This window comes from Onychomys torridus, chromosome 18, assembly GCF_903995425.1.
Source record: "Onychomys torridus chromosome 18, mOncTor1.1, whole genome shotgun sequence".
In the NCBI taxonomy this organism is placed as follows: Eukaryota; Metazoa; Chordata; class Mammalia; order Rodentia; family Cricetidae; genus Onychomys; species Onychomys torridus.
Window position 1 is genome coordinate 31,989,139 of NC_050460.1, and position 27,039 is coordinate 32,016,177.

General features: G+C 46.1%; 1 protein-coding gene across 1 annotated transcript in view; it reads left to right on the top strand.

The window, feature by feature from the left end:
* Vwa3b (von Willebrand factor A domain containing 3B) overlaps positions 1-13,576 on the top strand; it is a 103,529-nt gene extending 89,953 nt beyond the window's left edge. The window contains exons 16-19 of the mRNA XM_036167150.1: positions 4,751-4,862; positions 10,858-10,982; positions 12,279-12,416; positions 13,472-13,576. Coding sequence (XP_036023043.1) covers positions 4,751-4,862; positions 10,858-10,982; positions 12,279-12,416; positions 13,472-13,576 — 480 coding nt within the window. The remainder of the gene's footprint in view (positions 1-4,750; positions 4,863-10,857; positions 10,983-12,278; positions 12,417-13,471) is intronic.
* The last annotated feature ends 13,463 nt before the right edge of the window (positions 13,577-27,039 follow it).

Genomic DNA, 27,039 nt, shown 5'->3' on the forward strand with positions numbered 1-27,039 from the left:
AAAGCTACAGAGAAATCCTGTCTCAAAAGAAAAAAACAAAAAACAAAAAACCACCCCCCCCAAAAAAAACAAAAAAACCCCAAAAAACAAAAAAACAAACAAACAAAAAACTCCTCTCAGCAGTACCATCTTGTTGCCGTAACTACAGATTTCACTCTTCCTTGCTAAGCCTGCACCCCCAAAGCTGAGCTGTGAAGGGTGTTTGCAAATGATCACTGACTTTCTGTAGGCTCCATGGGAGCCTGGTCTGGGAAAGTTCAGATGTACAGTTCTGAGATTTTCCTAAGAAATGCAGAGTGTTCCCATAGCAAATCCTGCAGAATCCACAACTAGAGAGATCCAAAGCCCTCTTTATCCCCATAGCCTTGACCACCTGGGGTGACCCAGAGGCATGACATCTTTTTAAAGCTGTGAGAACCTGATGTCAGCACTCCTGATGAAGCCTTGGGCGGGGTGGGGGGATGGGGGGGGGGGGTGGGGGTGGGGGGGTGCCCACACAGCTGGCAGCATGTGTTTGCTTCTCAAAGGCATGGCAAATGGGGAATCTGGGGTCCGTGGATTTTGTGAATGCTGAATTTGGTCTGCTACTTTAGGAAAAATTACAAAGGAATTCTGCTTTAAGGTTTCATCCCTGTAACATTTCCCTGAGCATCATAATAGCTGTTTACAAAGTGTCACTAACCAGGATGAGCAAAAGACCAGATCTATGCCGGATCTGGTGTGTGTGTGTGTGTGTGTGTGTGTGTGTGTGTGTGTGTGTGTGTGTGATCTGCTCAGAAAACAGCACCCCGGGAGGGAAGTGGAAGCCACAGGGAGGTTTGGGGGACCTGCATTTCTCATGCTGTTTCCAAAAGGTACCCCATTCCCTATTAGAGAAGCCATCCCCCACCTCCCTCTTGTTTTGTAAAGCTAAGTACCCACAGCTACTGAAAGGGGGTGGGGACAAAAGTCCATCTTAAGCATGGTGGCACACTTGCTATTTGGAGACAACCTTTGTGAGAAGACTTGACCTCTTCTCCAGGACTGAGGAAATCCTGCTTAGAGCTCATTTCTTTGACACACTATTTACCTTCTGTTAAACCCACAAGTTTCTCCGAGAGCGAAATCACACTGAGACTAACTAACACTCCATGGACACCATCAGTGGACTCCCAGAGCTGGTCACTTTATCTCTCTTCACTTACACTTTTCTCTACATTATTTTCTTCATTCTCTCTTCAAAGCCTATTTTTAAGAGAGCAAAGATCTTGAATGTCTTTGGGATTGGAGGAAGACCCTGGGAATCTGCCGGGGGTGGGGAGTGGGGTGGGGGTGGCAGAGAACACTCCACACTGGCCCTGTCCCGTCACCAAGCCTCCAAATGGAGTTATATTATTCACAAAGACAGTTTGCAAATTTTCTGGTCTCATAATTGGGAACCCTGGAGAGAAGGGTCAAAGCATGCTGGCCTTCCATGCATTATCTTAATTACAGCAGTCACAGACCTCCTTGGCCGAAGGACAAGGCAGGGGCTGCTAAGCAAACTGGGGGTGCTGCTAGAGTGATTTTAGGGTTCTGTATGGTAGAGTTCAGTGACTCCAGAGAACAAAAACACTTGGTGATAGTTGTTTTATATAATTTTGAAATAGAGATTAGTAGTAGTTAAATTGTAGACATGTGTCTACAACTGGTACAGAAGCATGCTGTTACTGAATGGGAAAAGTTAAAAGCATCAATATCTAGTAACTTTACTGTTTCTACTAATCTAATCCCAAGAATATGAACTGGAAAGAAGTAATGGCATGGTAGGAGGGTGGCATCTCTTGGGATCTTGGCATACATCACCCAGTGACTGAATCCGGAAAAATAAATCAATGTATTTTCTGGATTTTGAAGGCAAGGCTGAAGCCTCTTCCCCATGGTCGCTGCTCTTCTGGCTTTCTCTGTTCCTCTGGCTTCAACCTGGTTGTTGACACCCTTCTTCATGGCCTAAGCTTAGAGATATGTCAGCCAGTATTTCCTGGCCTCTGTTTCTTCTGATGTTCTCATCCTATGGATTTCTTTGTAAAAGCCAATGTTGGGTTTGTATTCTGAGCATGTACCTAGGTGAGGTAAGGCAAGAAGGAGACAGGCTAAGGTGTTCTTTGGAGTAGACCACACAGTATCTCTAAAGCCATCAACACTGCTCAAAAAGCAATGTTTTGAGGAAAAGTCAAAATTCTAGCTTGTCTGACGGCCCTGATGATCTGTCTTTCTATCCGGGGAGGCCCATGTTCTGCTTGTGCAGCACAAACTGTCATACAGGTGCATGCCCTTGAGACGTGCTTGCCTTGACGACTCAGTCTGTCAGTGATGCTGAGGTACAGAAACACCGCCGAGGAAGCCCCGTGAGTGCCCTTTCCATAAAATTACATGCTGCGGAACAGACTAGAAAGGAACTCTTGCCCACGGCAAGAGCAGTTGGAAACCTGAACAGTAAATGGGAGTCAGTGGTACTTCAGTGTTAGCCACATCCCAGAACGATTTGAAGGGAACAATACTTTTAGCCATTTAGAAAGGCCTTTGTGGCATTTAAAACGAAAGCCAATGCTCTCCTGACTGTGACCTGCCCATTGTTGCTACCCATATGGGGGAAAGTCTCCATAGAGTGAAAGGCTGATGAACATCAGATGGACTGGCAATCAAGGGATTACAATGGGGGAAAAAAGAGAAAAGAACCTGGTATTTTAGGCAAACTGACTTCATAGATTTGTACCTCAAACCTATTTTAAAATGTAAAATTAAAAAAAAAAATCATCCTTGTCCTTCTGGCTGGACCATTAAAGAGCTTGGGATCCAGAGGTCAAAGAGGTCTAGTTAGATGAATGCTGTGATAGTCTAATCTAGGACTTCAGGAGTGGATACTAATGAGCAGCTTGTCACACTGATGGGAATTGCTGGCACATGTGACATTTTTGGAACAGCAGACTGATCTTTCTGGAGGCAGGCAGACTCCCGGTCAGCCAAGTTGATCTGTAATGATATGTATGAATATTGGTGTCGAGAAGCAGAGAGATTGTGAACTTTACATCAAGGTGGGATTTTAAAGCCATCATTGATTTAACTCAATATCTTCAGGTCTCTCAATTTACCCAGTAACTAGAATATCCTACAAGGACGCTTACAGAATTTGGCCTGCAGGATGCTGTGGGTAAGAAATCTGTGGAACTCAAGTTGTCAGTTCCAGCACTGAAAAGATGAGTAACACATTGGTATCCATGTCCTGGTACACGCAAGGCTTAGCTCTCTCCTAGAGTGCAGGAATAGATCTTTCTAGACAGAAACATGAAGCTAAAGGATGGTTTAGAGCATGTGGTTTTTCTAGGAAGGTCAAGAGATGCTGCCTGTTCACACGGCCAGGTAGGCAGCGCTTGGAAATGTATTATCTGTTTCCTGGTTGCAGACTCACCCTCCTGAGGCCTTTTTCAGACTGTAGAAGGTTATTCTGAACTTCCTATGAGGGTTTAGGTTTTTCTTCCGAATGAAAGCCCAGGAATAAGGAGGTAGCATCCACTATTAATTAATATTACCAATCCATCCAATGCATCCAGTGATGCTGGGCCATTCTCTTTGGTAGAGTGATTAGATCAGTGAATGTACAGCTTCCAAAGGAGGGGTATGGGTGGAACACAAGATCTGGCCAGATGGGACTATCATAACAAATGAGCAGTGTACATTGTACATTTCAGACCATACCTTTGGAGACTTCAGGAAACACTAAGGACTAGATTATACCCCACAGGCCACCGAAGAGACCTTTACCCTTAGTTCACCGATTGTCCATGTCTGAAGATCCATGTCTGAATTTTTATCTCTGAAGAAGCAGACCACATGTCTACTCCTTTTAGTGAATCCCCAAAGCGTCAGCAAACGGATCGCAATGACCAATGACTGCAGATGACCCACTTGCACAGCACTGAGGAGATGAGCCACGTAACTAACAGAACCCAAACTGTACTGAATGCGTCAGGACTCAGGAACTGCCTAAGGCTTATTTATATGCTTATGGTCATCTCCATCATGCATTAGAGACCTCCCAAAGCGAGAGCCTACAGGTGAACTCATAAAGTATTGTGCTGCATACACGCGCACACACAGAGGCACACAATTAAAATTTAAAGCTGCTTTTTGGACATTTGTAAGATAATGTTACTAGTTTCTTCATGTGCTGAAGCTATATTTCCAGATGTGTCAGATTTCTGCATTAGTTCCTGACTCCACATGGTAGTTCCCTCTGGGCCAGGGCTTTGTCTCTCTGCCTATATAGTATTGTATATTATATGTAATTATTATATGTATATAAATCTATATATTTTAGAGTGGAAAAATTAGATAACTGGTTGATAAAAGGGAAACTATATATTATATAAGTTATGTACTATAAATAATATACACACAGTATTATATATTATATAGACATAATATATATAATTATATGTAATACATATTTTTTAGTTTAGAACAAAATATATATATATATATGTATATATATATATATATATATATATATATGGAGAGAGACAGAGACAGAGACAGAGACAGAGAGACAGAGAGAGACAGAAAGATAGAGAGCCAAAGTTAGCCTTATGAAAAGGATGGTCTTTAGTTAATGTAGGACAGAGGTGTCCCAGACAAGTATGTGGTACACATGTGAAGGTAAGGCTCCTTCTCTTCATGATTTTACTACCTCATTATCTTTTGCTCATCACTTCTTACTGTTGGTCTTTTTCAGGAGCAGAAATTACAAGGGTGTCCAACAAAGAAAGTCAGATCAAGAAAAGTAGATCCCCTCAGAGGTCAGAAGGTCATTGCCAGATGTGAGGAGAATGGCTTCTATTTTCCAGGTACATTTTTCAGACATTGCTAAGCAGCCTGTTACTGGGGAGTAGAGGTGTCCACCCAAGCTTTCCATAGGACACTGATATTTCATGAGCTTGACTAAAGATATTCTGCTTCTCAAATAAAAAATAGTTCTTTCTCCCCATAGGTGAGACAAAAGAGTAATAGAAAATGACATTTCTTTTCATTTCTCATTTGTATAGTGAACACATTTCTGTTATAACCTTCTATGCTGCATATGTGTGTAATATTCTGAACATGCCAGTCTAAGTTTATTTCTTTTATTTGTGGGGGGAGAGGTGGCACATGTGCCATGGTGTGTGGGGGGGGGGGGGGGGGTCAGAGGACAACTTGCAAGGATAGTTTCCTGCATCTGCCTTATGGGTTCTGGGAGTCAAACTCAGGTCTTTAGTCTTGGCCACAAGCACCTTCATCTCCCAAGCCATCTCACCAGCCCTGGAAGTGCCCATGATTACATGTTTTAACAGTGAACAAATATATGAATATTCTTGTCTTCAGGGAAGTTGTTTCTTACCAAGGGATATTAGGGGAGCCTCCAAATAAACAGTGAAAACATATAACATGTTAGATACAGTGCTGTAAGGGGGAAACCAAGCCACAAAGCGAATTGAGTGTGTTGCAGAAAAGAGCAATTCTAAATACAGTGCTTAAGAAAAGGCTCCTGAGGGATATGACATTGATAGGGACATAAAAGAAGAGATGCCGCCAAGTGGCAGTGGCACACATCTTTAATCCCAGCACTCGGGAGGCAGAGCCAGGCAGATCTCTGTGAGTTTGAGGCCAGCCTGGTCTACAGAGCGAGATCCAGGACAGGCACCAAAACTACACAGAGAAACCCTGCCTTGAAAAACCAAAAAGAAAAAAAAAAAAAGATGAGACGCCATCACTAGATTATCTGGAAGGAAGGCTCAAGGCTGGAATGCAAGGGACATATTTCAGGAAAAGCAGACAGACTAGCACAGTTGATTTGAGAGGTGTTCCCAAGACATCCCTCAGGATGTGGTTTCTGAAGGAACCAACCCAATCCATTCAGCAGGGAATGGCGGTGTAAAGGGGGCTTTGTAGACAGTGAAAACAGTGCCTGGCAAGAGCGAGAGATGACTAAAGATCCCGTGTCTGGAGATAGGAAAGCACCTCTGACTAGGACCAGGAACACAAGAGAACAGTGGGAACCAATAAAGCTTTCTTAGTTAGGGTTTCTATTGCTTCAGTGAAACACCATGACCAAAAGCAAGTTGAGGAGGAAAGGGTTTGTTTGGCTTACACTTCTACATCACTGTTCATGACTTAAGGAAGTCAGGACAGAAACTCAAACAGGGCAGGAACCCACAGGCAAGAGCTGATGCAGAGGCCACAGAGGAATGCTGCTTACTGGCTTGCTCTTCTTGGCTTGCTCAGCCTGTTTTCTTATAGCACCCAGGACCACTAGCTCAGAGGTGGCTCCACCCACAATGGGCTGGACCCTCCCACATCAATCACTAGTTAAGAAAATGCCCTACAAGCTTGCCTACAGCCTCATCTTATGGAGGCATTTTCTCAACTGAGGCTCCTTCCTCTCTGATGACTCTAGCTTGTGTCAAATTGAGATAAAATCTAGCCAGCATAAAAGCTTTTCAGGGAGGTTAGTATGGGGTCACTCCCAGAAGGTACTTTTAAGGAGTTTGCACTTGCTCTCAGGGCATTGGAAAGTCACATTTAAAGTTGGGAGAAAGGCTGGAGAGATGACTCAGTGGCATGGATGGAAAGATGTGGATATGTGCTTAGGATACAAACTGCAGGGGCCTGTGGGATGCGGAACAGAAAATATTAGAGAGGCCCTTGGAGTCTGGGGTCTGGAAAGGGATGCTGGATACAGAGAGTCTGGAGACATCAACATAACATGGGCAGGGTCAGCAGACGAAAGATGACTAGAGAAAACCTAGAGAACCCTATAAGAAACAGAAAATTCAAGTGCAGAAGCCGAGCTTCATCAAATTTAATTAGCAAATCTCTCTAGGTAGTGAGAAATAACTTCAGCAAAACATTTGGCTTCCAGTCAGCATGTGAATAGAACTATTGACTAAGGCGTCTTCTTTGATATCTGGAAAACGAACTTGGAGTTGATTGGATGAAAGGGACCGCAGAGCCAGTCATTTGAAATAGCTCCTGTGTGGAAGCATCAAAGTGATGTGCTGGGGTGCTGGGCTGGGTGGGGGTGGGAAGCTTCCCTCACTTGGGGCTGAGAGGGGATCACAGGAGGCCCCTTCTGGTGAGAATCTTGAGTTTCTGAATGTAAGCCATGGAGAGGATCTGGTGTGAATCTGCCATCTAAGTGGACTGTAGGGTGGCATTCCAGATGGATGGCTTATGGACTAGGGTCTGATTGCTGGCCAGGACCCCAGGAGGATGAAGAACGGCTCAGACTTCCCTGGCATCACCGCTGTGTGGGCCCAGGCTGGGGGGACAGAGAGACAGGGCTAATGGTACAGCCACCTAAAGTACCTGAGATCTACGGCAATTTGTTCTTAAACATGTAATGGTGGGAGCCAGTGCATCTCCTCATTACTGCCTGTGAGCTGCCTAATCAAAACATTTCAGTGTGCAGCTGTGATTGAATTCCAGTAGGTCGATGTGGAGGAAATAAACATTTGAATTTAGTTACAGAACCAGTAATTTTGATCTGCGGCTAGTCAATAAAATTCACGCCACCCAATTAAATGGCATTCTGTGGAGTTGGTCCGTGGGGAGAGCACTTGCCATGGAAGCATGAGGACCGGAGGAAGCTGAGGTTCCCAGAGCTGACATTGAGTCAGACGCAACAGTGCGTGTCTGGAATGCCAGCACTCCCACAGGGAGACAGGAGACATAGAGGAGAATTCCCAGAAGCTTGTGAGGCCACGACCCTGGCATCCAGGGTGAAGAAGAGGTTCTCAAACAAGGAATAAGGAGAAGACCAACACCCGAGGTTGCCCTCTGACCTCTACATGTGCACCAAGGCATGTGTGCATCTGTACTCACGCATACAAACACAGCACCCTGGAGAGCTGGACGGACAGAGATTCTCTGCCTTTTCCTACCCTTCAAAGTCAAGGGATCTTTTTAAATTGGAGACTGTAACTTCTCCTGCAGAGTCAGTTTTTCTTTAAAAAAAAATTAAACTTGTAGAAAAGTTACAAAAAAAAAGGAGAATTCTTAAATTCCCTTTACTCAGATTTACTAATTTTTAACATTTTGTCCCATTTTATTATCTGTCTTTTATTTTTTTCACATTTTCACTTTCCCTTCCTACACACACACACACACACACACACACTCACACAAACACATATACACACACACACACACACAAACACATATACACACACACACACATGCATGTACGCATACACACACATATGCACACACACATGCACACACTCACACACACACACACACACACACACACACACACACATGCGTGCACACACATGCACACACTCACACACATATACACATGCACACACTCATGCACACACACACATGCATACACATACACACACACACATGCACACATGCACACACACACACACACACACACACACACACACACACACCTTTTCTGAACTATCGGAGGATTAGAGGTTAGGTAGCACTCATCACACATCACAACTCTCTTTCTCAAAAACACAGGCACTCTCCTGATGGAACCACAATAAAAATGACCTTCAGGGAAGCTGACGTCACTGGGCACCTTCTCGGGTGTTCCGCCTTTGTTACTTGCCTGCCAATGCCATGTGCCTTTTCTTTAGCGAAGATCCAGATTCAGAGTCACGTGTTACATTTGATTAACATTTACCCTTACTGTTTTGTTTTGTTTTTTTATAAATAGGGTCTCACTATGTAGTTCTGAATGGCTTAGAACTTGCTGTGTAGACCAGACTGGCCTGAAACTCACAGAGATCCACTTGCCTCAGCTTCCCAAGTGCTGGGATTAAAGGCGTGCTCCACCACCGCCTGGCCAAATAGGTTTTAATAGACAGTTTATTGGTGGCTCTTTCTAGTGACTGTTGGTCTAAACCTCCTAGTCCTTCCTCATGAAGAGGTCTGATTTAAATGCCATCAGTCAGCAGAAAGACAGTGTTGCAGTAACGAACTGGGTGCCCATTGTCTGAAAACACATCTACACTGGTAGAAAACACTCAGCCTGGCTGGCTGTTATGCTAGCCTCAGGATCATAACAGGAACTCCCATGTAGCCACATCTATCCCAGGAGTGGAGGAGGAAAACGACCACTTTCTACAGGGTGGGAGTGGCCAGCTGATGGGTGGCCTGTGCTGTCCAGATGTTGACAGGCAAGGAGGAAGACCCATTTCAAACATTGTAAGATCGTTACTTAGGGAAACTGGGTCATTCTTCCAATGACAAAAAGAATTTTTCACTAGGGAATTCATAGTGTTTTCTGCCCTGTGTCATATAGGTACAGGTTACAATGGGAAAAAATAAGCAAGGGACAGTGGCGGGATAGTCCTCTAAATGTTTCTAGCCCGCTGACCCCAAGCTTTTAGTCACCTGAATTTCCTCTCCTGTGTTAGCTGCTTGCCTGCAGTCACTTAGCTTGCCAGCACCTCAGCTGCCCTGTCTTTCCGCACAGGATTTAAAATGATTAGACGCCCGGGAAGACTGTCGTGACGATGGTCTGGGACCACATACTACACTTTGTTCATTACAGGTGCTCACCTTAAATGTTCACGTCCTTGTGTTCAGTCCTCAGCACAGCAATGTGCAAAAGTGAAAAATATAAAATTGGCCAGACATGGTGGCACATGCCTTTAATCCCAATGCTTGAGATGCAGAGGCTAGCCTGGTCTACATAGATAGTTCTAGGCCAGCCAGAGCTACAAAATGAGACCCTGTTTCTAAATAAATAAAATTATAAAATTGAAAAATATGTGTCACGTTCTCTTTACGTATAATGAAAAGACAAACTACTTGGGCAGCTGCTTTTTTTTTTTCTTCCATTTTTTAGGAAAGTCATGGGGTGTGTTCAGCCTGGTGACCTTTCCATTTATCTAACAGCAAATGAAAAGTTGATTTAGGTGGGCATTTATCTTTCCTCCTTATTCTCACAATTTAACAGTTCCTAGATTCAGTCTCTCTAGAAGGACACGGGGCTAGAATAAACAGATAAGATTTGGTTGTGGCAGTGTAGCATGAATCTTAAAAGTTCTTATTAATGAAATCAAACCTGAGGCAGATTATTGGGGTGAATGCTGGAAGATCAGAGAAGCAGAACGAGCCACAGTTTCCTTACCTCACCAGTTCCTCAGCTGGTCTTGTTTCCTCAGACTGCATGCTTCTGAGTCCTCATCCCAATGGCTCTCAGCTGAACTGTGCTTGAAAGCCTGAATAAATTAACCAGCCGAATGCTTAACTCTTTTAGTTCCTGGTCCTCATGCCTTATATACCTTTCTCTTTCTGCCCCCACTCCCTGGGATTAAAGGCATGGGTCACATGCTTAGCTGTTTCTAAAGTGGCCTTGAACTCAGAGATCCGGCTAGCTCTGCCTCCCAAGTGCTGGGATTAAAGGCGTGCACCACCACCGCCTAACTTCTGCTATGGCTTGCTCTGACCCATTTTCTAGCCACCATTTCTGGCTCTGTCTAGTGGCTGTCTGTTCTCTGACCCCAGATAAGTTTATTTCAGGGAACACACAATATTTTGGGGAACACAATACCACCACATGGAAGTTGTTGGGGGGTGCCCAGTAGGAAGCTGTTCCTAGAGCAGTAGGCAGGATGCGATACTGCTGGTGTGGAATGAGTGGGCTCTCCTTCACCAGAAGTTTTTATTATTCCACTTTGTGTTCAGCCCCAGAAGGCATCGGACTACATCCGACTATCCCCCTGCAGGGATCAAAGGGGTGTGTGGATTTAAACAGGCGTATGCTTTGACTCAGCGCAGACCATGGGGTAGAGCAAAACTACTGCTGTCATCATGTTTTATTTCTTTTGATCCTTCCAGGGGTGGTGAAGAAATGTGTGAGCCCCACCCACGCGCTGGTAGACTTCAAGTATGGAGAAACCACGATTGTGCCCATCTCCTTCATCACACCCGTTGGGGGCGCCATGCCCTGCCCACAACTTCAGGTACCTACTCTCCGATCCCTTCTGGGACCCTTCATACAACTGATTCTCAACCTGTGTGTCAGAACTCCTTTGGGGGCAAACTATCCTTTTATAAGGGTCACCTAAGACCAATGGAAAAAACATGTTTATGTTACGATTCATAACAGTAGCAAAATTACAGTTATGAAGTAGCAACGAAAATAATTTTATGGTTGGGGGGGTCACCACAACATGAGAAACTGTATTAAAGGGTCACAGAATTAGGAAGGTTGAGAACCACTGCTTTATACTGTCCACAGGGTTTTGGATTACAGAGGATGGCCCTCTTGGGCTCCTGTAGGGAGCTTGTCTGGGCAGGAAGAGCAGCAGCCAGTTTCTAGTCCCTATCACTTGTCATGAGGAGGAAGGAAACTGTGTGGCTCCCAGTGTTCCTGAAGCTTTCACAGCAGAAGGCTGTGTTATATTATGTGTATCAAGGACAGAACTAGTGATTTCTGTGACCTTGCAGTCAGCCACTGCCAACCTGTGATGTCATAATGCAGTTACTCTGGGTGTGCCTTCCACGGATGAGACAGATGAATACATTCTCACCTGATTATAAATGAATAAGCACTACACCGTGCCCAGTTCATCCACCTGCCACTGTCTTGACACCAAGACATGGGAGGTCAAGGCACAAAAGAAAAGCCTTTCAAAGCCTCAGTCCTTCTGTTTCCTGTGTGGTGAAAGACAGGGAGGGATCACATGGGTTATCCTTGGTCTGTTCTTTCTTCCTGGACCAGACCCATAGCACACCTCCTGCACTTTCCTTCTGGTGACTGACAGGGACCCGGCAGCCTCACTGTGCCCCTTTGCAAAATCATCTGTACCTCTGTGAAACCTTCACCATGGATTCCATATCTGTGCTAGGACTGACATTCACCAAACCCACTCTTTTCCTGTGTCTAGGGGACAGCCCTGCTAACACTGGGGACATGGTCCCCATCTCTTTATATCAAACACCCTGGACACTCCTTCAGTCTTTATTTCTATCGGTCTCTGTGAGTTTCAGAACCCTAACTATCTTGCTGACTGTCAGTTGCCAAACTCCTACCAAAACTGGGTTTTCCAAAGTGCTCACAAAAGTGTAGGTGTGGCCCAATAAACTCAGAAAATTCTGGAACCCTTTCTTGTCTGGTTTTTTTTTCAGGCTCTATATCAGAATTTTATCACCAGTACCTGCCAGTCATCAGGGATTATTGAGAAACGAGCTTATATTAAATTATGTGTGAGCTCTGCAAGCAAATTATTTGCTGTGAAATGTGTTTCCTTCTACAGGTTGGGGATTATGTGTTTGCCAAAATCGTGACAAACAAAGGATTTGACTTCTATGTCCCTGCCATTGTCATAGCTCTTCCGAATCAGAGTGTGCCTTCAGAAAAACTCTATACAGTGTTGAAGTGTAACAACCGCAGAGTAAGTGTCCACCTAGAAAAGGGCTTTCCCCCAGGGCACCTGAGGGGACGCTCACTCTGGGCTCGCTCTCTGTGTGTGTGTGTGTGTGTGTGTGTGTGTGTGTGTGTGTGTGTCTGTATGCGTGGTCAGAAGTGTGTGGTCTAGCTAGCCAGGGATCCCGTCTCTACCCTTGGAGTGCTGGGCTCACAGATGGGCTGCCGTGCATATGCAACCGTTTATACGGATTCTAGGGGTCCAGGCTCCATTCCTGTTTGCACAACAATCTCTTTATCCACTGAGACACCTCCCCAGCCTCAGGACCACTCTGTGTGTGTGTCTTCTTGTTCCTGCCTGGGCTCCTCTGCAAGCCCTGTCGATACAGGCACCTCCCGGGTCTTTCTCAGCCTTGTCCTCCCCTGCCACCTCATGGTCTGTCTGTTGGATGAGGATTCCCAGTGTGTAGGCTGCTTGAGAATGTCTACATAGGAAAGACAAGCCAGGGACTTGTGAAATGATGTCCTGAGGCATGCCTCAGGGACAGGGGGAGGTACATAGCAGATGGTCTGAGGTTCCTCAAGAAAGGCTTCAAATTCCAGGGAGTGACTTTGTTGTTGACCCTCAGGGCAGGAAGTCCCTGGGAGCCAGAATGCTATAGTCAGGGGAGAGGACATTGAAGATTCTCATAAAGATTCTGGAAAACCTCACAAGGGAAAGCAGGACTTTCAGCCACAGGGTCATGGTCACAGCTATCTCATAAAGAGATGGCTGAGGCTGAAACCAAGATAGAAATTGTGTGTGTGTGTGTGTGTGTGTGTGTGTGTGTGTGTGTGTGTGTGTGTACATGTGTGACTAACCTGAGTAGGCCTGGCAGTTGACCTAGAATTTAGATGAATGACAGAGGAATTAGCAATGACTTTTATTCAGCCAAGATTTATAAGTCAAAGTGAACTTAACCAGCTCTCTTGAGTGGCACCCCAAACAGGGTAATGACTAGTAGCTTGAGCTGGAATAAAATTGTTCATGAATTGGGGACTTCCTGGGTTCAAATGACGTGAGCTCTTTTGGTATGATTACAGGAATTTTGCCCTCGGAGTGCACTTATAAAGATCAGCCAAAACAAGTATGCTCTCTCTTGCTCTCAGATAAAAGCCTTCCCAGCTGAGAAGGACCGAGCTGTGTGAGTACACCCAACTTCTACCTCTTAAATATCAACTCGTATCTTTGTATCTTTATTCTGTTGCTCAGATCTACACCTTCTGAGTAGTAGGGGTTGGGAGAAGAGATGGAAGGCTCAGATCTGCGATCACTAGTCAATCAACCTCCTACCACTGAACGCCGCTGGTCATTCCATCCGGTTCTAATCTCAGAGTCGACATTATTTTCACTGGCCCTTCAGAAAAACAGTCAATCCTGCCATGAAAAAAGGAGAGATTATGGCCCCTTTGTGTGTGAGAATTCAAAGTCTTCTAATTAAACCTCACTTGGGAACTGTCCCCTAATATAGGGAGGTGGAAATGAGGTACTAAAGTGGCTTAGCAGATGAGCGTGTTGGTGGGTGATTTGGGGTTCCCAGGGTCTACACAGTGGAGTTACTGAGAGATGTGCAGGCAGACTGGCCCAATGTCAATAAGAAAGACTTGAGGTTGAAGAGCAGATAAAACCCAAGTCCGTGGCGCCAGCAAGAGCAAGGCTGACTACGAGGTCACAGCACCATGACCTTGGAATTAAAGGCCCATGAAGAAGAAGCAAATGTGAGGTTTGAGCAAGGGTGGTGATGGGGGGATCCGGGAAACACCTTCCGGTTCCACAGAGTGAATGTATTGTTTGGGGCGTGAACCTTTTATTCTGTGGGTAGCCTCTGGCCTTCGTTCAGAAATGAAATGCTTCATGTCCCCCAGTTTTGGGCATGTGGGACTCCTAACCTTTCTCTGTGATGTCAGAAAACATCAGTGTCTCTCATGCTATTGAAAACTGATCTCCCACCAGTTCTGGAGGCCCATTCCCCCATGCCCTGGGTCCTTACTCTGTGGGTGACCACTGTGTTCTACCATCCTCTCTCCTTAGCTTCCCCTGTGAAACCTTCACCTCAGAGGGAAAAACAAGTTTCCCCGCATTTACCCACAGAGTGTACGTATATGTGACTGTGTGTATTTCCCCCTCCCTCCCTTCCCATCTCTCCTCGCCTCCTCCCCCATAACTGTAGTGTGATCTAACTCACACTTCCCTCAATAGTCTCTTCTGTAGACTTGGATAACCTTGTCTCCATTCGGTTCCCCCCCGCAAATGTGGACATCAGTTTCCCGTATACCCCTTACCAGGAAGGGATACAGAGAGCCCAACTGGGACCTCACGCGTGTCCCAGCCCGCAGGCTTTGCCCACCCTGACCCTGCTTGCTCTCGGGATGGCTCTTGGCTCCTGAACCTGCCTTCTCCAGCCTGCCATGGCTTCCTGGGTCTTCTCTCTGCCTTATTGTATGAACACCATTGCTTCCATGATGCCACTCAACACCAAGGACCCCGAGTCTCTTTCTCTAACCCAGTCTGTGACTCTGCATCAGAGTTACAACCCCCAAGACTGGACCTACAGTGAGTCCTTATGAAAGCTGCATGAGTGTATGTAATGGGCAGCTGCAGTAGATAGCTACAGTGGAAAGGAGTCATAGATCCACAGCATGCCCCACTAGGGGATATAGGTCTCAGATGACATTGTTGATGTCTATGCTTGGCACAGTGTAGGTATTCTGTGTGATGGGATTGGCATTACTCCCAAATGCCCACTGAATTGTGTGTGTGTGTGTGTGTGTGTGTGTGTGTGTGTGTGTGTAGGTGCCCATGCATATGCACATGGAGACCACAAGAGGATGTTGAGTATCTTCCTTTATCACTTTCCACATTATTTTTAAAGGCAGAATCTCTCACTGGCTGACCAGTGAGCTCCCAGGATCCCCAGTCTCCACTCCTCAACACTAGGGTTAGGGGCACATGTAGCTATGCCCAACTTATACATAGTGGTCAGGAGTTTGAACTCAAGTCTTCTTGCTTTCACAACAAGCCACTCCCCTGTAGTGGGTAGCCATCCCAGCATTGGCCTGGAAGTTCCAACCCCCACTGAGGCTTCGGTAATGGTCACGCCCACAAGGCGGGGCAGAGGAGGAAGCGGAAGACGAAGGATCAGGAAGAGCTCTGTCTCTTGGTTCCCGGACTCTGGACGCTGGAGGTAGACCGAGCAGAGTTCTCCAGAGAACACCGCCGGACTGCGCTATACCCTTGCCAGACCCTGTAACCTACCCCTTCATTTGTAAGTTACCCCACAAAATAAACCTCCCTTTTAACTACGTGGAGTGGCCTTAATAATTTAACCAATATCAGCTCAGTCGGTAGAGCATGAGACTCTTAATCTCAGGGTCGTGGGTTCGGGCCCCACGTTGGGCGCCAGATATTGGTTAAATTATTAAGGCCACTCCACGTAGTTAAAAGGGAGGTTTATTTTGTGGGGTAACTTACAAATGAAGGGGTAGGTTACAGGGTCTGGCAAGGGTATAGCGCAGTCCGGCGGTGTTCTCTGGAGAACTCTGCTCGGTCTACCTCCAGCGTCCAGAGTCCGGGAACCAAGAGACAGAGCTCTTCCTGATCCTTCGTCTTCCGCTTCCTCCTCTGCCCCGCCTTGTGGGCGTGACCATTACCGAAGCCTCAGTGGGGGTTGGAACTTCCAGGCCAATGCTGGGATGGCTACCCACTACACTCCCCCAGTTTCCCACTGACTATTTCCACCTGACACTACAGAAGTTCCAATTCAATCTACGAAGACTGAACTCAGTCCCCACACCTGCTCCCAACCCGGACTCCTGTCTATTGGTGAAATTATTAAGGCCACTCCACGTAGTTAAAAGGGAGGTTTATTTGGTTGGGTAACTTACAAATGAAGGGATAGGTTTCAGGGTCTGGCAAAGGTATGGCACAGTCCAGTGGTGTTCTCTGGAGAACTCTGCTCGGTCTACCTCCAGCGTCCAGGGTCCCGGAACCAAGAGAAGCCTCTCCTCTCTCCTGGGTCTTCAGCATCCTCTCTCGGCCCCGCCTTGTGGGCATGACCATTACCGAAGCCTCAATGGGGGTTGGAACTTCCAGGCCAAGGCTGAAATGGCTACCCACTACACCTGTCTCAGCTCCTCTTCCTCCCATGGAATTGTCCAAGTGGACATCTGCCAGTCATTCACCACAGCCCATCTGCCTCCAGTCATTGGCATCCAGGCTTGGAGATCATTACTTTAGCTCTGTTGTAGCTCAGTGCTCCCATCTAGGCCTGCCTCCAAACCCAGGCATGTTCATTCCCTTGAGGGGCTGAACTAATTGATTTTCTTTGAGTGCAAAAGGTTCTTGTATCATCTCCCTTACTTGAAAACCCTCAGATCCCCCCACCTACCACCCCCGGCTGGTCCCTCTTATCCTATTTTAACCTCTAATGAGTGTGGTGTTGCCTGTCTGCCTCTTATTCCCAGTCACTTCTAACTATCTCTCCAGGGCATGCTAACTACTTCCCAACACCACACTTTCTTAGGTCTCTGTGCTTTGCACAAACTGGGTGTCACTTTCTTAGAACTCTATTCCTTAGCCACCTGGGAAATCCCAAGATTGTACGCAAACATCCCCAATACCATGAAATGTCCTGGTATGCAGCTAGCTTCTTGCATGTACTAAGGTGATCCTGTCATATCTTGTGTAGATTTTCATTCCAGAAAATTTCCCTTGTGCTAGCCTGTCTCAGTCCACTTTCTGTTGCTATAACAAAATGCCTGAGGCTAAGAACTTTTCAAAGGAAGAAAGATGTTTATGGTTCAGTTTTGAAGGTTGAAAGTCCAAGATCAGGTGACTCCATCCATTTGGCATCTGGTGAGGGCCTTTCTGGTCCCATCAGAACATAGCGGATAGTACCCTATGAGTAAAGGGTCAAAACATGGTAAGATGAGGAAACTAGAGACCTTGGAGGGGCTAGACTTGCTCTTGTCTCTCAACTGGCTCACCCCAGGAGAACCCAATAATCTCCTAAAGGGGCCAGTCCCCAGTAACCTAATTGTCTCCTACTGGCTCTCACCTTTTAAAGGACCCATTACCTCTCCACATGGCCATACTGAAGACTAACCCTACAACATATGAACCTTTGGAGACAAATATTTTTAAACTCTAGTCAACGGTAAAAGAATATGAGTATGAGTATTAGTCTAGGTATTGACTATTTTCACTGAACGCAACATTATCATTAATCATTTTTTTCATTAAAATTCATTTCTTTCTGTATGAAGGAAAAGCCTTTGTTTTGCACATTCCCTAGGCCTCATTTGAATTTCTTAGCTACTAATTATCTATTCTTTCCTGTAGGGCTCTCACAGGAGATATATTCTTTGACTCTCTAATTCCCCTTTTTTTTTTTTGGTCTCACTCTCAATGCCTTCCTAGAAGCAACAAGCTATGTTTACTTCTCCTTAGCAGGAGCCTTCTTCAGCCTTCCAATTCCAGAGCAGAATCAGTCTCCGCTTCTATAACCAGGGCTGAATACAAGAAAGAAATATTGCTGTTTTCTAGTCTTTACCTTCTTTTAGGTCTTCCACTGGTACCTAATTCTCATTTACCATCATGTACCATCTCCTTTTGGATGTCTGTAATAAATCCTCGGGCCTTTATACCAAGGAGCCCATTACCGAGAATCCTGATTCTCATGTCCATGTCCATGTGTCATTAAAGAAATGTACCACAGGTACATTAGTTTCAACAGAACCTTAGTTTCTGGTATTGGCTCAGTTGTGCCTATCAAATTCAAGGGTGATCAGCCAGGGCCCTTCACCTCCAGACACCTGAGTAGACCAGCATGCACAACATGCTGGCCTCTGTCATCTCACCCTCTTCTCTTCCTTCCTGAGGCCTTCAGCTGTGACTAACAGAGCATTTCCTGCAGAAAGATCCCTCTCCTGGTCCTTGATGGAGGGTATCACCAGCGAAAGATGGGAAGGAGTCTAGTCAGAGGAACACTCAGATCAAAACTAACGGACAAGAGTTTGTGCACTATTCCATTTTCAACCGTGCTTGACAGCTAAGGGACTCTTGGGGACCTTTAATAAGACTGGCTTGCAAAATATGTCACCATGTTAACAAAGTCTAGCTCTCAAGGGACCACGCCAGCATCCCTTTGTTTGCCTCAGGAAACATGTTACACGGGTCCTGGCCGCTTCTTTTCTCTTGTTCCACCCACGAAGAGCAGGTCTAATGAAGGGACCCACCTTCTCTTCCTTCCCTCTTCCTCTCTGTGTCCCCAAGCTTTCCTCTATGTTCTATGGCATCATACATACTCTTTCCGAGTGAAAATAGTCTCTCACTAGTCCAGAACATACATCCCAAGGAAACATATGTCATTTCTCTCACGTGATCTCAGGTGCTCTTAAGAAGCAAGCAGAACAGTAGGAATTCCCCCCCACCACAACCCCCCATGCAGCATCCTCTGCCCTCACCCAGGCAGGAACTTCCCTGGCTACTTCTTTGGGGGATCCTGTTCCTTCCTGTCAGAGGGCTGTGGTCCCTGTTTGCTGGGGGGGAAGGCAGCACCTGGTGGATTTGATGTTCTGATTTCTAGTTTTCTCCCCGGAGGGAGATCACCTCAGCCAGGTGGTGTCACAAAGCTATCTCCAGACTAGGGTGTCTGGCAGGTCTGAGCAGAATCCACACACCTGGTGCCCCGTAGCTGGCTGCAAACCTCTCTAGCAGAGCTGGAGTCTACCTGCCCACTTGACAGAGCAAGGCCAGGGCAAGTCAGCCCTCTAGAAAGATGTTCTCTTGAGAGGGTGTGTGATTTCTTAATTAGAATAACAATATTAGCAACATTAGTGACAACATTCTCAATGTGATTGCAGGAAGGCTCCAGAAAAATCCATCTGATGGGAAGAAAAAATCAGACACCCGAGGGGGAGGGATCGTCTTCCCTTGGTGCTTGATAGCCACTGTGTGGTCTTAGGGACACTGTCATGTGTGAGACTGCCCAAGAGAAGACTTTCCCAGGCCTTGGAGGTGGTTTGTTTGAGTCTGTGGTCAGCTCACTATTCCCTGCTGCACACAACATTAGCCTCCCATTGTCTCTCCTTGGAGCAGCCTGGTGACTTCCCACGGATTCAGGCACATGTTTCCGTGGGAGGGGCGATTCCCAAGTGACTTAGCCTCCTTTCTGGATGGTGCGGAACAGCCTCACACTGCCTTCTCAGCAGCAGGGTAATGAACTCATTGATTGAAACATCAAGGGCCAGCGCTGCTTCTGACATGGCAGAGACACGTCACTTCCCTCACTCTGACTTAGTCTCACAGGACAGTGCTTCCTTTCCTGGGAGGGAGCTGGGCATTTGAAATTAGTGAGTTAGGACATCTCATCCTTTCTTCGCCCCTGCAGATGAGAGTCCCATTTTCTCTCCAGGAGCCAAGCCTTGAAAAATGAGCAGCTCAGCCCAAACCTCTGCCTGTGCATGTCCTATGTTGGTCCATAGGACAAAGGCCATTTCCTATTTCAAGATAATGCTAAGGTGTCCTCAAGAGTCACAGAGACTCTGAGACCCATGGTATCAACCTCTCAATCTTCAGCTCCGTCAGCTGTCAATTCAGAGGCCTTCTTATCCCCATGAGACATCTGTCTGGTGCCCATTCCAGAGCAAAAGAGACACTTAGGATAATGTAGAAAAGCAAGAGAACCAGGATATCGGCAAATCTTGATCATGGCTTCTCAGCATTTTCTCTCTGGAAGTGAGACCAGAACCTTCTAAAGAGCCAGTTAAGACATGGTGTCTGGCTTGCACATCAGCCCCATGTGAAGGATGCACCCTTGTAGACTGAGGCAAGCCTATCTCCAGCCAGATGGTCTTCTAGCCTCCTTGGGCAGTGCACACACACAGTGCACTTAAATACATGCAGGCAAAATGCTCAAAAAATAAAAATAAATGAATTTTAAAAAGTTTTCTCCTGATCAAATCTTTTTGTCCTAATCATGACAACTTGTCTTGTTTCATTCTTGTTCTAAAAGTAATGCATGATTAATATTACTTATAAATTATTAAAGGCAACTGGAAAACCTTTTTAAATCCACAGCCTAACGTCGAAAATAAGCACAGTATTTTGGCATGCATTCCTCTAGATATTTTTCATCTGCTGTGTTGATTCATATTTTTCTTCAAAGTTAAGAGCTCTATTGTTTTTCCTTATCATGTATAACAGTTGCAAAACATTATTTAAATGTGGGGAACATGGTGTTGGAGAGATGGCTCAGCAGCTAAGAGCACTGGCTGCTCTTCAGTGGATCCAGGTTCCATTCCCAGGACCCACATGGTGGCTCACAATTATCCATATCTCTAGTCCCAGGGGATCTGATCCCCTCCTCTGGCCTCCACAGTCACCAGGCACACATGTGGTACACAGACATACATGTAGGCAAAACATCCATACACATAAAAATGAATAAATAAATAAATAAAAACATGCAATGTTTTTAATGTAAAAAGGTGGGGGACATATCAATTCTATTGGAATCCATTTCCTAGAGGCAACTTTTTCTAGTTTACCTCAAGGTGTCTTGTAGCTGGAGGCTTTTCTGCATCCTGCCCAGTCTTGCAGCCACATAAAATAATCACTCCGAAGCTTATATTAATTATAAGGTTTGGCCAATGGCTCAGGCTTATTACTGACTAGCTCTTACAAGTTAAATGAACCCATTTTTATTAATCTATGTATTGCCATGTGGCTGTGGCATTAGCAGTCTGCTGGCATCTTGCTCCTTGGGTAGCTGGATGGCGTCTGCCCGACTCCACCTTTCTTCTCCCTGTACCTCTGCTTGGATTTCCCACCTGACTCTTATCCTGCCTTACCATAGGCCAAAGCAGCTTTATTTATTAACCAATGGGAGCAACACATACTCACAGCCTACAGAAATACATCCCACATCAGTGTCTAGGCTTCCTTGCCTATTTACAAGCCTAAATAGCAAAAAAATGAAAATATGTATATTCTCTTTTGTAACTCTTTCCCCACTTACTAATGTATTTGTTACCTCTTTCCATAACAGTAACCCCTGCTAATTTCATCATTGCCTGCCTAAAATTCCATTAGGAGGTGGCCTATAACTCATTCATACAACCAGACCCTCAAAAGCTGTACATGTATTGCTTCTTGGCCCCTCTCCTCCTCCTCCTCCTCCTCCTCCTCCTCCTCCTCCTCCTCCTCCTCCTCCTCCTCCTCCTCCTCCTCCTCCTCCTCCTCAGCTCCCTCCAGCAGCAGGTAGACAGGTCTCTCTCCGCTTGTGCTTTTAGCACATCTGGGAACCCCCTGCTACCTCCCTGCTGCTCCTTTTCCTAAGAAGCTGTATGCTCCAAAGCCAGCCAATGCTAATGGCTGGCCCGTGGAGAAAAACCAAATAGAACCAACTTGACTTCAAGGGCGGCAGCAGCGTGAACAGTGCAAGTGATGTTGATGAGAGTTCAGAGTTCACAGGGCAGGTGTCCTTGGTATAACCTTGAGGCTTGGCCTCCACGTCTCCAGGCACCTGTTCTCCCACAGACTTGACATCTACACAAGCTCGGACCTCCCCTTAAGACAGTTTGTGTAGGGCGGGACGGTAGTGGCGCACGCCTTTAATCCCAGCACTCGGGAGGTAGAGCCAGGCAGATCGCTGTGAGTTCAAGGCCAGCCTGGTCTACAGAGTGAGATCCAGGACAGGCACCAAAGCTACACAGAGAAACCCTGTCTCGAAAAACAAACAACAACAAAAGTTTGTGTGGGGGATCCAGGAAAGCCTTTTTATTCCATGTTGCCCCTACTGCTTGAGCCAATTTATTTTTAAGCTTCTCTTGGGAATTCCCTTCTGATTCTTGTGCCAGTCTTTGAAAATAATCACACGTGATACAATCTTGATCCCTGACAGAGTAATTTGAATAATGGGATCTTCTGTTTGAAAGTAACTGAAAGCCTTTTCCCAGCTCATCTCCCAGAAGAACTGGAAACAGTAACAATCCAGAGTTACTTAGGGTAAAACCAAAACAAAAATGTTCTGAGTGGAGGCAGGGGTGGTCAAGCTAACCGATGCAGAAGTATGAAACAAAAGTGAGGCTTATATTTTTGGTTGTGAGCCTAGCCTTTAACGGCTGAGCCATCTCTCCAGCCCCCCAAAAGAACTCTTTTATGGATTTATACGTAAGACAGCAAAGCCAGTGGTCTGCACTAGTCTGAAAGCTGTTTTTCTCCCCTCTCATTTTCTCAAGTATAATCTGATGTCTTATTTCAGGACTTGTTCCATCCATGAAGATCAGGAAATTAAACAGTTTGGAAAATAATAAAGAATACCAGTACATAGTCTGTACAAGTTTTGCCTCCTCCTGTAACTCTGCTGAATTTGTGTATATTTCCACAAGTCACCTCTTTTCTCTCCCTAAGAACAATAAAATGGCCAACAAGGGGGGGGGGTGAGGCTTAAAGCCAGGTGTTCAGTGCTCTTCACACAGCCTGGAGGTTGTGGAGAAGAGAAATTGACCAATCAGTGGGCCATGGTGGGTGGGCTAGAATGACATCATGGCATTCCCAAGATGCTTTCTCTGGAGAAAAGCCACTACTTGATAACTCAGCCCTATTGTGTCCATCTTCTAAATAATCCTCTATCTGTGACATCCCATAGGCAGGCCTGTGCTTTTTCTATTAAATAAGAGGAAAAGTCACATCACTGTTGGCATTTGGGAGTTTCTGATGATGTACCTTGATCCACATAATTTGAGAAACCTTCTCTGTGGTAGATAGAACTGGGCTGGCGCATCTGCAGTGGACAGTGGTCAGTGCTGAAACATGTACGGGGTGGGGTGGGGGGCATCTGAGCTTGAGTTAGCTGTTTCTTGACTGACTGGGTAGGGACTGGGTCCACATGGTTAGGTTTTCTCTTCTGGGTGGGGCTCCTGCATATGGTCATGAACTGAATGGAATTTAAGCCTTGTGTCCAACACCTAGGGCAGTTGACAAAGCTTAGATACTCTTCTGCAGAGATGAGCAGGAGATCTCTGCAGACACACTGTAACTGTCAAGTCCAGGGTGTGCCTAAAATCAGCCTCAAGCTCTCCGCTGTCTCTCTCTCTCTAGGGGAGAAGCAGAGACAAGTAAATCTTTCCCACTCTGGACAGTGACTGAAGACAACACTGGAAATTTGAAACTGCAGAGGCAAGAGACCCTTAGAAAAAAGAAAAAGAAGCCCACCAAGAGATCATTTCTCCGGGAGATGATGTCCTCAGATTCGGATGGCTCTTCCCATGGCACCAGGTCCCCAGAGTCTAATCCCAGTACCTTCCCTGTGCCCAGGGTGGGGGATTGGGAGGCACCCTGAACCTATATGACACTTTGAATCCTCTTTCAAGAATAGTGTGTATATATGAGATCATTCCCCAGTTTCCAGGCCAGGATAGGTCCCGGCACAACAAAACACGACCCCCACCCCTACCTCCCCCGTCATACTGACATCCACTTTCCCAGAGAAGGCTCTCCACTAGAGGCCTAGGACACTGCCATCCTCGCCTTCGCTGCTACACGACCACCACCAGGAGCAGCCCTGCCCTGACAGATTCTAGCCACCCACAGCGCAAGGGGATGAAGACCCATGGCTGAGGAGCCCTAAGGCACACATCCTAGTGGTGGCTAACTTTAAGCAAGCCACGGTTCCTCTAGGGCTTCACAGATCCCAGCCTCTGGACCCTATGGAGCAAGCCTCTCTGCTGAGGTAAGGCTTGTCTTCATTCCATCCAGTGCCTTCCCTGTTGATGAGAACCAGCTCCCCCTCCCCCAACCTACTGTTTGAGCTTAGGGAATTTTTTTTCCTGGCCATTCTGTATCCTCCTTCCCCTAACCCCACCGCCACAAACCATTGTCAATCTTTTGATACGCTCTGCATATGGAACAGCACTAGCTTGACAAGCAACCGTCAGAATGTCCTCAGGGTTTTGGGGGGGAGAGTCCATGGAGTTAGGTCCCAAACCTACGACCTGGTTTTAAATTGATTCTTCCTTGTGAATTGAGAATTCTGTCACACAGCATGAAGGCTGAAATTAAGACCCGGTTGGTAGCTTGTCTGAGATCTGTAAGACGGAGCCCTCTCTGTGTTACTGTTTCTGAACACTTTTATGGAGCCCTTTCTAATTGGTTTTGTCTGTAGTCTGTTGTAGGTACCTCTAATTGAGTGCAGAGCCTGAATAAAATCTCTTACATTGGAAACCTTGCTCTGGCTTGCTCATTTGCTACTGTCTTCTTTAAACAGTTTGGTACCAGTTCTGCTTTCTAATGTCAAAGCTGAAATAACTCTCTCAAAGTATCCTATCTCTAGGTGGTAACAGTCCTTGGGCTATAAACAAACAAACAAACAAACAAACAAACAAAAACCTTACAGGTCACTAAAAAGAAACATATTGGAGACCTTCAGAAAATAGAAAAGATAGGAAGAGTTCTGATATTCAAAAAGTGGACAAGCTAATTAAACATGGTGTTCATGTTGTATCCATTTCATGAAACCCCCAGAGACCATCAAGGAGCTAGTTTCCAATGCAAGCACATAAGGGTCCTTTTATTGTCAGGTTCAACCTGGGCCACCGCACAGCAGATGGAAGGAAATGTGGCAGCGGCCACGAGCCCAGGTGTAGTGGTAGAGAGTTTTTATAGGGAAAAACCACAAGCTGGGAATTCCATGCTTGGGATTGGGTAGAAGGGATATGGGGCAAGGTGACTTTTTGAATCTGTTGGTTTAGACTTTGGGCACAAAACCACATTTGAAACTATTGGGTTAGACTTTTGGTGGGGAACCACAACTCGCTGAACAGGATTATCTGGACTGCTCAGTAGGATTATCTAGATATCTTCAAGGGCCATAAACCGCAGACAGAATGGCTGCAGGAGGATACTGCTCTGTATGTTTGAGTTGTAATGGCACATTTCTGAGGTCCCTCCTAGAACTGAGTACAGCAGGTGGTCTAAGATGGAGTCTGTATTGCCTTCACATTGACATTCCTGAAAGCTAAAGCTGAAGAAATGAGATGAGGAACCCACTTCCAAAATCATGGGAGAATGAGAAACATCAGCTGTGGCTTACACTGCAAATGATCAGTTAAAGAGTTCATGAAAGTGGGAAGCAGGCAGGGAGCCTGTGGGAGGCATGTTGCACCTCCCCCGCCCTAGCCCCAAAGACAAAACTCAAGCCCTTGGCAGGACAGCCCTGAAGCAACTTTCCTCTCCAGAGAGTCCTGAGAGAAAAGACTGAAGGATGTGTGGTGGTTCCTTGCATAGGCACACTGGTGGGGAGGAAGACGTCCTTCAGTCCCTGAAAGCGTGGACCCCCTCTTGCATTCATTCAGTTGCTCAACCGGAAGCTCAGTGTTGGCAGGGAGCCAGGCTTCAGGACAGTCTCCAGGCTTCAGGACAGCCAGTAGACAGGGTGTTATAATTTAAAAACACCGGGAAGGAGTCACGCCATACAACAGGGCTCACATGGGAGGTTTTATTGGGAGAGGAAAGAGAAGGGGCAGAGAAGGGGCAGAGAAGGGGGACAGAAAAGGGGGCAGAGACCAGTCCCTGGGGACAAGAGCAGCAGAAGAGAGAGACGGGAGGTGGGCAAGACTCACCTTTTATAAGGGAACCTAGTAAATGCGCATAGGATGTGCTCTTAGTGGCTGCAGCTGAGGACGTATCCTGTCAGGATCCAAAGGACAGGCCAGTATAGATGCCTGAATGCTAACACACAACAAGATGGCCACCTCCTCTATATTCCATGTCCCCAGCTCAATGTTCTTTTCTTCTTTTTCTTCTCCTTCTCCTCCTTTTCTTATCAAACTTTGTTTTAATGGGCCACAAATAAATAAATAAATAAATAAATAAACAAACAAACAAACAAAAAACCTCTAGAGAAGATATTGACCCTTGCGTCAGGGAAGTCAGCCGACCTCTAGTGGTCCTCTAAGTCTGGGACGGTCTCAGCTCCTCTGTAGGTTGACTATCCAGCATTCCCTCTTAAACATTCCCTTTGACTCCTTTCTCTTAAATGTATAACCTGTCAGTCCATATCACATTCCTCAGTCGAGACTGGAAGCTAGAACAATAAACACTCGGGAGGAATTTTCCACGGGCAGATGGCTATTCATGAGGCTACCTGGATTAGAACAGCCACATTGTAATTTACCACATGGGAACCGAAGCAAAGTCCCTGTCATTTAGAAAATGCCAAATGCCGAAAACGAGGAAACATCTACAAGAACTCTGAAAGAGATGGCATTCGCCTGCTCTTTTCTCTTCCACATGTCTGTCACAACGCAACGGGAGAGTGGAAACAGAAGCCAGGCACCAGAGCACCATAGGGCAGAAGCAAAAGCAGAGAAATGCGGAGTGAACGGGTGTCCAGAGAGGAAGAACTTTCTATCTCTGAAACAGGCCTGGAGGTGCCGGCAGACAGAGCAGGCGATAACCCTGAAGAGCTCACGCCTCTCGTTTCCAGCTTGAGCAGGCTGATCCTGCAGTGGCTGTCTAGCACCTGACAATCTGTTCTTTGGGTTCCGTTCCAGCTGAGATCTGAGCTTTCCCAAGACTGGTCCCTAGCCTGCTGCAAATTCATGTGAGC